Source organism: Abramis brama (genome assembly GCF_963993115.1).
Source record: "Abramis brama genome assembly, chromosome: 6".
In the NCBI taxonomy this organism is placed as follows: Eukaryota; Metazoa; Chordata; class Actinopteri; order Cypriniformes; family Leuciscidae; genus Abramis; species Abramis brama.
Window position 1 is genome coordinate 22,810,234 of NC_139968.1, and position 13,649 is coordinate 22,823,882.

General features: G+C 32.3%; 2 protein-coding genes across 3 annotated transcripts; one reads left to right on the forward strand and one right to left on the reverse strand.

The window, feature by feature from the left end:
* The first annotated feature begins 2,068 nt into the window (after positions 1-2,068).
* On the forward strand, positions 2,069-7,905 carry plekhb2 (pleckstrin homology domain containing, family B (evectins) member 2). Of its 2 annotated transcripts, XM_084117887.1 has the most exons (9): positions 2,246-2,336; positions 2,639-2,689; positions 3,055-3,089; positions 3,903-4,055; positions 4,210-4,312; positions 4,396-4,435; positions 4,518-4,604; positions 6,173-6,290; positions 6,368-7,905. In XM_084117887.1, exons 4-9 carry the CDS (start codon positions 3,992-3,994, stop codon positions 6,499-6,501), a joined length of 546 nt encoding a protein of 181 aa, XP_083974013.1. In that variant the 5' UTR covers positions 2,246-2,336; positions 2,639-2,689; positions 3,055-3,089; positions 3,903-3,991; the 3' UTR covers positions 6,502-7,905. The 2 variants fall into 2 exon arrangements, with proteins under 2 accessions (XP_083974012.1, XP_083974013.1); XM_084117886.1 differs by lacking the exon at positions 3,055-3,089 and having other exon boundaries at positions 2,069-2,336.
* A 424-nt stretch (positions 7,906-8,329) lies between these two features.
* Positions 8,330-13,644, reverse strand: LOC311084963 (vacuolar protein sorting-associated protein 4B-like). Its single transcript, XM_084117326.1, has 11 exons — positions 13,504-13,644; positions 12,525-12,636; positions 11,286-11,436; positions 11,146-11,201; positions 10,944-11,063; positions 10,715-10,871; positions 9,846-9,994; positions 9,578-9,659; positions 9,278-9,497; positions 9,061-9,201; positions 8,330-8,985 (listed from the first exon to the last, which is right to left on the reverse strand). The coding sequence occupies exons 1-11, from the start codon at positions 13,522-13,524 to the stop codon at positions 8,884-8,886; spliced, it is 1,311 nt and encodes a 436-aa protein (XP_083973452.1). The 5' UTR covers positions 13,525-13,644; the 3' UTR covers positions 8,330-8,883.
* Between the last annotated feature and the right edge of the window lie 5 nt (positions 13,645-13,649).

Genomic DNA, 13,649 nt, shown 5'->3' on the forward strand with positions numbered 1-13,649 from the left:
GCTGGATAAGACTTAGGCAAATGCAGTGTGATGTGTAACATGATGACTGCAGATGTAAATGCAAAAAAAAAAAAAAAGTTTCTTATCAGTTAAAAGACATGTTTGTGTATAAATGTTAGAACAATGCACGTTTTTCTTTGCCTGAACATTAAATGCTAATTTAATTTTCATTAAATGGAAATTAAATTTCCAGTGAAACTGCTCCATCTAGTGGTGTCATGTTTTATCTGATCTGACTGTTTTAGTGTTTATGCACTGTTTATGTGCGGCTTTTCAAATTAATGTCACGCATTGGCTTTGAAATGGATTGTTATTATTTATTTTATTTTAAATTTCTTTGAGATTCATGAAAGCTATTGTCATTTTTAAAGAAAACAGCTACAAAAGACAAAGTAAATTATATTTGTCACTGACATATTCATACAGAAAAAAGGGAACATTTAATGAATTTGTTAAGAAAATGATGTTAAAAATAATATATTTAATACTACAGTTTAATATAAAGTCTTCATGTATGATATTACACACACACACACACACACACAATATTATTAATATTATGCTATATTAAAAACAATGCGTAAAATTTTAGTAGTTAATTGTAATGTAGGCTAATATATTTAATATACTTTATTAAAAAAATATAATAGTCTTTATTCATGATTTTATATATATATATATATATATATATATATATATATATATAAAATCATGAATAAAGACTATTATATTTTTTTAATAAAGTATTTAGCCTACATTACAATTAACTACTAAAATTTTACGCATTAACTAATAATGAACTGCACTTATACAGCATTTGTTCATCTTTGTTAATGTTAATTTCAACATTTACTACTTTATTAAAATCTTGTTAACATTAGTTAATGCACTGTGAACTAACATGAACAAACAATGAACAGCTTTATTTTTATTAACTAACATTAACAAAGATTAACAAAAACAGTAATAATTGTATTGCTCATTGTTAGTTCATGTTAGTTAATACATTAACTAATGTTTAATAAAGGAACCTTATTGTAAAGTGTTACCGAGTTATTTGGCCTACAATCGATGTCTACGCTAAAACCCCATTAAAACGAACTGTGTAAATTTAATAAGAGTCTGTAAAACTTAATAAAAGTCGTGCTGGGGTGCGTTTCCCGAAAGCATCGTTAGCCAACTATGGTCGCAAGTTCCGTCATTATCAGCATAGTTCAACGATTTGGTGTTTCCCGAAACCATCGTTCCAACGAACGTTCGCAAACAGCATCGCAAACTAGTGTGGTTGGAACGACAGCTCTCGAGCTGTCGTTAGAAGCATAGTTTCTAGTTTACATGAGATGTAGACTGAATAAATCCTTATCTTTAGCAAAATAAGCAATCTGACATTCAGTACAACCCGTGTTATTTATTTAGAATACAAATGTAATTTACGTCTTTTAGTTTATCAAGAGCACCGTTTTTGAAGACTGCGCATGTGCGAACGTTGGTTTATGACGTCTCGCACGTAGTGGACTAATAACTTATTTTAATTAATCTGTTTGAGATCGAATTAACGCTAGATTTTGTCAAATAAGTTACTAGTTAAGCAGCAAGCTATATAGTTGTACGGGAAACGCACCCCGGTCCGGTGGGGTGTGTTTCCCGTACAACGACGTAACTCGCTGCTTAACTACCATGCATCGTTGGAGAAATCAACTAGCTAGTCACGACTGTTTCCCGAAACCGTATGTCGCAAAGTATCGTTCAGCCACGTATCGTTCGCACGTGGTGGACTAATAACTTATTTTAATTAATATGTTTGAGATCGAATTAACGCTAGATTTTGTCATATAAGTTACAGACATGGCATCTGAAGACCATTTCTAATTTTTTAATTTTTCTAATTTTGCTTTATTACCAGACTCGATATTTGCTCTTAACAAACTAAAAGACGTAAATTACATGTGTATGTATTCTAAATAAATAACACGGGTTGTACTGAATGTCAGCTTATTTTGCTAAAGATTTGTTCAGTCTACATCTCATGTAAACTAGAAACTATGCTTCTAACGACAGCTCGAGAGCTGTCGTTACAACTACACAAGTTTGCGATGCTGTTTGCGAACGTTCGTTGGAACGATGGTTTCGGGAAACACCAAATCGTTGAACTATGCTGATAACGACGGAACTTGCGACCATAGTTGGCTAACGATGCTTTCGGGAGACGCACCCCTGATCATCTGATCTCATACAGTGACATAAGGCATCAGCTGAGCTGAGAGGAGGAGGAGGATGCTATTGATGTCACTTTGCTAGTCGCACACACGCTTCAAACATCAACAAACCGATAGAGGGTAGATTTGCTACTCATTTTATCCATTTAATAGAACATAAATATGACAAATGTAGATTTTAAACGTGTTTCGTTGTTTTTAAACGTCTTAGGATGTTGGTTTTTGTCGGTTTATCGTCGATTTTAGCATTACGGCGCCTCGAGCGCAAGCTAACTCTGAAACTGACAGACGGAGAAGTTCAACCGCTAAACTATCTTTACTGTAAAACAGAGGCAATATCTACATGTATATGGTCTCAGTTTAATATTCAATACCTAAATGGTTCTTAGCAGGCTTTAATGGTATTGTTTTTATTTATTTAGGTAACGTTAGTGGGATGGCGTTTGTGAAGAGCGGATGGCTGCACAGACAGAGTGAGTGTTTACACCACATTTATGGCATTAAAAAGCCCCAAATAACTACAACGAAGAATTTTAATGTCGAATTTAAGCATTTTGGGATGTTTTTGTAATACATTTACGTACTATATTAAGTTGCACTTATATAATTTAAAGCCTTCTGGGAAGTCATGAAATATAAATAAGTTAAGGAAAATGTTTAAGCCTGGAGGTTGAATTGAAAAGCTTTTCAGTTTAGTTTTCAGTTTTTATTCACTTCAGTAAAGCAGTCATGGACGACTAGTTTCTTCCTCTTCTTGACAAGTTGTCTTGGCATGAGTTGTTAGAAGGAAGTTGGGAAAACAGCTGAACTTTGTCTTTGACTGTGTCTCAAAACCTAGTGAGCTGACTATCTAGGCTGCATCTTGTTATTCTTGTAAGTGTTTTAAAGCTATTTTTAGATGTTGACTTGATGATTTCTGTTTGATAGTTTTATAGATAGTTTTGTAGATAGTTTTGATTAGGTAGAACTATAGGGGTCAATTACATTTACAAGCAGTCTTTTTTAACTTTGTAATTTAATTAATTTATAATGAATATATAATATAAAAATATAAATAAATGTAATACTTAAGTTATTTTATAATATAATTAAAAAATATGTTTTTATTATAAAAAGTCATTAAAACGGCTGATATTAAAATTACTTTGTCTAAATAAATTATAATTAAAATGATTTTATAATTTAATACATTTATAACATAATTAATACAACTTATACTTTATTTTTATAATATAATGTAAAAAATAATTGTATTAAATTAATTTATAATTTATAATATTTTTTTTTATTAAACTTAAATACAACTCATACTTCATTTTATAATATAATAAAAAAAAATTGTATTAAATGTATAATATAAAAATGCATTTTATATATTTAATTATTTTATAATATAATTAAAAATAATAATATATAACAAAAATAATTACATTTTAATATAAAAAGTAATCAAAACATGTTTAATATTAAAATAATTTTATCTAAATTTTATGTGTGTAGTAATTTTATAATTTAATACATTTATAACATATATACATAAATATAATATACCTTTTTACTTTAATTATTTAATAATATAATTCAAAATATATATATTAAATTTTATAATTCTAAAAAGTAATTAAACAGCAACAAAATAAATAAATAAATAAATACAGCCTGTGACTAACTGCTGTCATCTATCAGGCACCATCTTGCGGCGCTGGAAGAGGAACTGGTTTGACCTCTGGTCAGATGGACGTCTGGTCTTCTACGATGACCAGCAGCGGCGGGACATGGAAGACGAGATCCACATGAAGGTGGACTGCATCAACATCCGCAACTCCAGCGCTTGTAGAGGTGGGTGTGATCTGTCTTTCCTTCTGCTTTTAAACCGCAGGACACGAGAAAGCCTCAAAAGTGCCTTTTTATGTAGTACTTGAGGTTTTTGTCCAACGCAAGATTGAAAGTTCTGACGTGTTGTTGGTCTACATCCTCCATTATTTATTCCCAGATCTCATGCCACCCGAAGGCAAAAGCAAAGACTCCCTCCTGCAGATCGTCTGCCGGGACGGTCGGATCATCAGCATCTGCGCAGACAGTGCAGACGATGCTTTGTGAGTCCAGTTTCTCAGTATTATTTTACAATGTGTGCTTTAAAATGAGATTCCTCAATATAAACTCAATGTGTTTCTCGCAGGGCTTGGACCATGGCCCTCCAGGACGCCAGACTCAACACTGTGAGTGACATACACGTTTGATCTTTCAGATTTCGGAAGCATTACAGAGGCATTTACCGACATGCATTGGTGTGTTTTGTAGGTTGTGGCACCCCCTCAGATCGGTTTTGCAGAGGACGTCGTAGCATCAGCGCCTCCGCCATATTCTGAATTAAATCCAACTCCACAGGTAATCAATATATATCCTCTCATTGATATTTACAGAAAAATGGCTTATGTCCAGCTTATGTGGTTGAATATGTTTTAAGGGTGTGTTCACACTTGTACTTCGGTTCTCTTGGTTCTTTGGGTCCAGACTAAAAAAGAAAACGATACCTGGTTCACTTAGCGTTCTCACTGTCTTTTTTAACACTGAACTTAAAGATACAAAACAAAAAACAGCGTCAAAACAGCATCAAGAATCCCTACGTCACACACACAAATGATCTCTGCTGCGTGGAGACGCAGTTCTGACGCCTGTACCGAACTGTGACGGGCAACATCACGATTATGATGAGAAAAAACAGTTATGCTTCAGCATTCTGTCCTTTTTAGGGTCTCATCTTGTGTCCTGTTTTTGGTTCGTTTACATGTCTTTGGTCCGTGTTTGCGTTCATATTTCATTCGATTCGCACCAGAGTTCTTTTCAGCGGTCTCGGTCCGCTTGTTTGGTGCGCGCCAGGGTTCGGATGGCAGCGTTCACACTTATTCAAATGAACCGCACTAACAGAGCAATCGCACCAGAGTTCATTTTAATCTAACCAAACCTGACAAACGTGAACACACACTCTAAAGCTCTTTTTAGATGTTGACTTTTTTCAATTTCTGTTTCGTTAAGAAACTTGCTTGACCAGGAAGAACTATTGAGGTCGGATTACATTTAAGTGACACTTAAAAGTATATTGGCTGCTATAAACAGGCTATCAGAATGAAACAAAACAAAACAATAAAACACAGCTTGAAATGATGGTTTCAACTAGTTCAGTGGTTAGTTCAACTAGTTGTTTTCCAATAATTATTTTCATGTTATGGCTTAAATAAATTATAATTATTATTGTTCTTTAAATGTTATAATTTAATAAATAATAAATGTTATAATTTACAATAAAATACATTTATGAATACAAGCAAATAAGTGCATTTTATAATTTAATCATTTTATAATGTAATTTAAAAAATAATTATTTAATTACATTGTATAAAAATTACATAATTATTATAATCAATAATTAAAATATGATTAAGTATAACAAAAATAAAATAAAAACAAATAAAAACAAATCATTGAAATGTAAAAATAGTGGCATATGAGCACACACACTTAACTAAATATTCCAAAACCAAAAATAAATTAATAATTTCATTAAATGTTATAATTATTTAAAATGTAATTAAATATAACAACAACAACAAAAATATATATATATATATAAATATAAAATCTAAATGTAAACATTATGGATATTTAAATTGTAATTAAATATAACATATATATATATATAAAAAAAAAAAAAAATATATATATATATATATATATATAAAAAAAAAAAAAAAATATATATATATATATATATATATATATATATATATATATATATATATATATATATATATATATAAAAAAAATCTAAATGTAACAATGATGAAATGATCATCCACAAATGAATATACTGATAACAATAATAAGAAAAAAGAAAAAAGATGCCCAATATGATACTGACAAATCATGCATCCCTATTTTTGTTCTTGTTGATCTAGGTTTTCTATCCTGATGGATATGGCGGTTATGTTCCTCATCCTCCGCCTTACGCCACACAGATGGTCTATTCTGCAGATGGGCAGCAGTATGCAGTTGCTTACCCTTATCATTATCAAGGTAACAGGAAGTTGGTTGGCTTTTGACCTATGACCTTTATGTAGTTTGATTGACCTTTGTTTATTTGTTTCCATCAGGTGGATATGCACCCGGCGTCAACCACGTGATCGTGCAGGAGCGTCGTCGTGACGACACAGGTGATGTTGCTTTGGGGATGTTGGCCGGCGCTGCGACGGGATTGGCCCTCGGCTCTCTATTTTCCGTATTCTAATGTGTTTGCGTGAACCCAGCCCAACCCCTCCTGACCTTCAGCACGGGACACCGTCCCTGTGCTGTTTTAACTTTGCCTTTACGTCTCGTAACGCGCAGGTCTGATAATGTAGCCGGGCTGGGGGTACGTTTGCTTGCTTTTCTGTATTCGTCTTTGTACCAAAGCTTATTATGCACCAAAAAGTGTTTGCTTTGCAAATTTAATCTGTAACTTACAAAGATGTACACTAAAGTATTGGCGGCTAGCCTCGAGATAAGGATAATCAGTAAGGGTTAAAGGTCATCCGCTCTTGAATAAGACAAAGTGTCTATTATGTCTCTCGTCTTACACTAATGATGCCCTATGAAGAAAAGGAACAGACCCTGATGAAATGAATGATGGGTAACCTGTTTTGTTTTCTGTTAGTTCGTGAAACTGTTTTCAGTGTGTCGCTTGCAGCTGCGAACATTTTGCAAAATTAATATGTTTGTGACGGTCTCATTTAAAAATAGGTCACTCAAAAATAAAAATTCGGTCGGAATCTTTTTTTTTCTTTTTCTTTGTGAAAGTGTCAGTGAAATAACTTCTTTCAACATAAAATATACATTTTTATATTTTCTGAACGTTTTGTTTTAATATCTTTAATTAAAAATGATGTGCGTTTCAAGCTATTTTAGAGCGAGTAAATAGTGGCAGAATTTTCATTTTTGTGTGAAATATTCATTTAAAGCTAATTTGACAGGAAAATGATACTAACGATGATACATTATTAATACTGTGACGGCAGTTGTGATGTTATTCAGGAAAGAGTAAAGAGTGCGTCCTTAATTCTACCGCACCTTTTCAGTTATTATTCCTTTCTTTGCCAGTGTTAATATCAAGTGTGTATTTTTCCCTTTTTTTTTTTACTTTACACTTTCTTTATGAGAGAATTTTGGGTTGAAAAATTTCTGTTACTCTCTCTTAAGAGTTCATATAAAATATGACATCTTTCCAGTTAACTAGAAAATGATTATTCCCAGTGTTTGTGATGGGATGCGATAAGGGAAACTTCAGGGAAAAGTTGGATCGACTCGTGATTGTTTAGACTTACTGACACATTTACGCAATTATGTGATCGATTTGACTGTTGTGTTTACTTAGCAGGTATAATTATGAAGATATATACATGATAATAATCATAATTGTTTAATTTATACAGGATTTATCAGAATGGATTTCAGGTCATGGTTCAGTTTAACACTAATGATTTGGAAAAATGACATTTTCATCTGAGATATGCTTATATAATTTCAAATGTTTTCTTTTTCTTTATTGCTATGTTGTTTGGACCTCAAAAGCACAATTTAAATGTTATGTTTTAAAATATACCAACATAATCATCAGTGTGTTATTTATAAACTATTAAAATAAGATGTCCTGTGATTTATTTTGTCAGTTTATTCATTATATATCAATTATCAAATGCATTTTACATTAGATACAAACACCCCTTTTGGACTCCTTGAAAATTCTTAAACCAAGCAACTGGACTGGGCACGTTAATGTCTTTTAATTAAGATTTTATTAATTATTTTTAGATTTTTCTAATTAATAATAATAAAGATGATGTGCACAGATTAATAATAGGGTTAGGGTTAATAAACACCGCAACATTTCATAAAAAAGCCAATTTTGTAGTAGGGTGACTTTAAAAGAGTGACGTGATCACGCAAATGACGTTACTGGATTGTGCTGCGTCACTGTGTTATAGCGCCCCCTGGCGTTTAGTGTTGGTATTTTTCTTTCAAGTTCTGTATGTAATCATTAGACCAAAGTAAAAACAGAACAAGACATGAAAAACACGCGATCAGAGGTAATTTATACATTTTATTTACAGATGAAAGTAGAAATACAGAGTAGAAAAATAAACTTCAAATGAGACATCTAAACAAGTCTGATTACCTAAAACATGTATTCACATAGTTGTAAACACTTTTTCACAGATCTGTGGTTGTCTTTGATTCTGGTTCAAAGTTTACTAATTTACTGTTAACTTCTTTTTTGTGTTTTTTTTTAGCAAAGGTCTTATTTAGCAATGAGGTACAAAAGTGACAAGTAGCTTGTTTTAGTCTCTCAAAAGTCTTGGTATAAACATCAGGGTCCATTTGTAACAAACCTCTTAAGTTAAGAAGATCTTTAGTAGTTTTGATTTGTTTCACATGGCTGCTGATGCTTAATCATCCCCAAATTCACAACCACTGATCGGATGTGCTCAGGACAATATAAAGCCAGCTTAGCTTGCGAAAAAGTTTCACCCCCAGAAAATGCCCAAATGAAGAGTTTGAAAAATAAAAGATGCAGAAAGAGCTTTGTAAACATAATGTGGAAAAATATAAATAAATGCCACAAGAATGCAAAATCTCAGCCCTCCTGGCCGAAGTCCTCGGTGAACTTCTTCAGCTTTACCAGATCCTCCTCGTTCACAGTGGGTTTGGTCTTCTCGAGTGACCTGGACATGTCCTCCTGAGACACAGACCACAAGATCAAAACAAGCTCTGGGATTTTTACACGTTATTTTTTTACTTAACTTGAGCTTACCAAGCTAACTATCGGCTCCAGGAGTTTATCGCTCGCCACGTCCACCCAGGTCATCTTGACTGCGTTTGGGTCGTTCGGAGAGCAGGGCGTCAAGAGGTCATCCACGACATCATCCGGGTTGTTCCATGCCTTTCCTCTGACCTGTTAAAACAGACGTGAAGGGATGGAATTGGATCGGTTCGACCGCTTTACTAGTCGCGCGATTGTCGTTTCATACCTTTTTGAAGTGAGTCGAGGACTGGACTTTGCGAATGGGCTGCATGAGGGCGTCGCGAACGACGATGCTGATGTCGGCACCCGAGTAGCCGTCGGACTTCTTCCCCAGAGTGATGAAATCAGCTTCGTTGAGGCTGTTGGGGGTGGAGCCGAGGTGCAGCTTGAACATGGAGGAGCGAGCGGGCTGCTCAGGGAGAGGGATGTAGATGCGCTTTTCAAATCTGTCATAATATAATAATAAACATTAAGTGCCAATAAAGAAATTTAAAACCATCAAAATGTATGGATTTCTATGACACACCTTCTCCTGATCGCAGAATCCAGAGTCCAGGGGATGTTGGTCGCACCAAGGACCAGAATTCCTTCGTTGTCGTTTCCTACACCTGTGAAAATGGGAAAATTAAGGTAATAATCAATAATATAATAAATAAAAAAATATATATATATTGAAGAGAAAAAACAGCAATAAATTTTTTTTAAACAAAAATACACATCACATTTTCAAAACAATAATAACCCTGCCAAATGAGACATGCTTGCGACAAAGCTAACGCTAGCTTTGTGTTTACCTTGCATCTGGACCAGAAACTCTGTCTTGATCCTGCGGGCCGCTTCGCTCTCGTTCTCGTTTCTCGAGCCGCACAAGGAATCGATCTCGTCAATGAATATGATTGAAGGCTTGTTCTCCCGAGCCAAACTGAACAGATTCTTCACTAACCTAAAGACGATAACAGTATTACTAATAATGAAGGCAGAAGGAATCAATATGATCAAAACACCGGGACATCTAGGCACAACGAGACGTACTGAGACCATATTGAGATAATAGGACATTAAAAAAATGTTATTATTATGAATACACAATATTAATATATTATATTAGTATATAATATATATTAAGTAAATTATGTAATGTAAAAAATTATAATTATTTTTATTTATAAGTACAATGAGACTTAAATAAGAATACAAATATTTTTTAATAAGTATAAATTATAGTCACAATAAAAATCATCATGAATTTTTTTAATACAAAAAACAAAACATATATATATATTACACACACACATATATATATATTACACACACACATATATATATATTACACACACACATATATAATAGATTTCATGTTGATTTTTATTGTGGTTTACATAAAACATTGTGAAATGCAAGAAAATTAAATGATTAAATCCACTAAATATAGAAATATTTAAATCCATGTATAATAATAATTTAAATATTATAGTTACTATTTTAATAATACTATTTAAAAATAAATTATCAATATTTTCACAAATAAATTAATAATATAAAATTATTTATTTGAATATTAATATAATATTATATATTATATTATATATTACAAGTCCTACTAACCTAATGAATTATGCCAGATGTTAAAATCATTTGCACTCAACATCTGAGGATCACTTACTTCTCGCTCTCTCCCAGCCACTTGGACACCAGGTCTGATGATGAGATGGAGAAGAACGTGGAGTTGTTGGCCTCGGTAGCCACAGCTTTGGCCAGGTAGGACTTCCCTGTTCCCGGAGGGCCAAAGAGCAGAATCCCTCTCCATGGAGTCCTTTTCCCTGAGGATAATGATGTTTAGAACACTTCAGACACTTCCATGCATATTTCATTCAGCATGTAACCCGACATACCAGTGAAAAGATGAGGGAATTTGATCGGCAGGATGACCGCTTCTTTAAGGGCCTCCTTGGCTCCTTCCAAACCAGCAACATCATCCCACTTAATGTCGGGCTTCTCCATGATAATAGCACCTGAAAAGTATGAAAATCCAAGGTTTTTGTTTGTAGATCCCACTATGACTTTAAAAAGTCTGTAGAGCACAACATGTTGTACCCTGGAGTTGATTTTTGAATTTCTTTTTCTCTGCATTGCCATCATCATCGTCGGTCCTGTAAAAACATAATGTTACATTTAGTTTTCTCTGTTTAACAGGAAGTTCATTAGCCGATTCAGTAGAAAGTAGGGCGTCTCACCCTTTATCATCAGACTGGGGAACTTTGACAGGTTTGGAGGGCGGCGCGCTCTCTTTCTTCTTCAGGTACTGCTTGAGCTGCTCCGCTCGGTCCAGGTACTCGGCACACTTTGCTCTAATGCTCTGCTTAGCCTTTTCCCCTTGAGCGTCATCTGCACCATAAAACAGGCCATCAGTAGCTCGTCACTTTTCTCACTAAATTGCATTTAATGAGGGATCGAATTGTTTTATATATATTGAATGACAATATATAAAAAATAAAATACAGTGAAAAATAAACAAATCAAATTTAAATATATAAAATAATATACATGTATTATAAAACTAAAAACATCAAAAATAAATAAATAAAACAATTAGTTCATGAATTAATTTAATGCACATTTAATGAGTGATTAAATGACAATATATAAAAATACACAATATTTAAAATGAAATAAAAATGTTTTTTTATATTAAATATACAACAAAATATACATTTATTATAAGACAACATACTAGCTTATGAAATATATTTATAATAATTGTTTCAATATTATGTATATGTTCTATATGTTTTTGGGATTTATTTATTGTTTTGGGATTAAATAAATTTCATAAATGTAAGATATTCAATTTTATATATAAAACATAATATTTTAGATGTGAATAATAAAAACAATGGAGGGGCACAAAAATATTTGTATAAAATAAACATGTAAATACACTTTAAATGAATAGTATATTATATTAATTACTATATTAATAGTATATCATATATAAATATTAATTAAATATTGTTGTTTTAATAATATTAATGTTTAAATGATAATTCTAAATGTATTTCATGAGCCAATATGTAGTCTTATATGTATATAGCTATATATTTTACACAAACACACACACACACACACACACACACACACACACACACACACACATATATATATATATATACTGTATATATTAATACAACAAACACACTCTCTCACACACATACATATAGAGAGAGTTTTAAATGTATATATAAAATATATATAGCTATATACATATAAGACTACATAATGGTTCATGAAATACATTTATAATCATCATTTAAACAATATTATAAAACAATATTTTTATTAATATCTAATAATACAATTTTATTGTACTATTAATTAAAAAATTCCCAATAAATATAAAATGTTTAAGTAAATATAAATAAACATAGAATATAAATATATTAAAATTGCTTGTAAATTGTTTGAAAAGAGCGTACACTTCACCACATGAAGAAAATACTGGATTGAATGTTGATAGAGGCGCAGAGCTTCCTCATAGTTTTTCGCCTTGTCCTCCTCCGAGGCTCTGCTGGCCAAATCAATGGCTTTCTATTGCACAGAAGTTAGATGATAGATGAGACAGATGAGACCTGTCACTGGCCTCATAACGTGTTACAGATGGACATTTCATCAACTACAGGCACTTTTGGCCAGGTCATTTCCACCATATCGAAAACTATGTATTGTATTTAACATAATTTTGTAGTGGAAAAGTCATTTTTAACATTAGCAACTCGTTCTAATTTCATTTTTTTTTTTTATAAATGCACACAATTAAATATTTTTTCACACTTTTTGCATAATTTGATTAATAAAATGACAGCTTGATTGGAAATTAAACAAAATTATTCTGCTCAATATGTCTCTTGATGTTTCTTATTCAAATTAATAATATAGTTAAAAGTAAAGTCTGAGACAGGAGTAAAACAATAACATAAAATAAAAGTGAAACCTAAAAATGCCTGTAGTTAAGTTAATGAATGTTTAAAATCTCGGACTGAAATCTGTTGGACTGTCCGTGTTATGTTATAGTGTGGTGTAATGTACGGATAACTGGTTAGACCAGTTTAAGGACAGGCTGGGGAATACACAACAGACACTAGTTAAAAAAAAACTTCAAATGTAGCAAATAAGTTAATAAGCACCTTCTTACATTTATGAATGTATGTATGTATGTATCGAAAACGTAAACAATCCTCCTAAGTAACAAGAACAAAATGCATATTTACCTGCCAAACCAATATATATGCTAAAACTGAACAATATCATGAATATTTTAGACTTTATTGTGTCATACATTCAACTAGAGCAAAACAAAAACGACTACAAATGCTAAAAAATACACAATTTATAGCATGGACAATACATGAAAAGGCCAATTATTATGACTGTCATACCGCTTGTAAAATCTCTTACCTGTAAATTGGGATTCGTCATTGTTGACGGTGATTTGAAGGCGAAATTATGATTTGTTACGACTCAAGTTTAAACATTTTAATTAATTTAATTAAATGAGTGTAACGCAGAATCGCGGTGTGTTGGTAAATCTGTGCGTCCTCGCG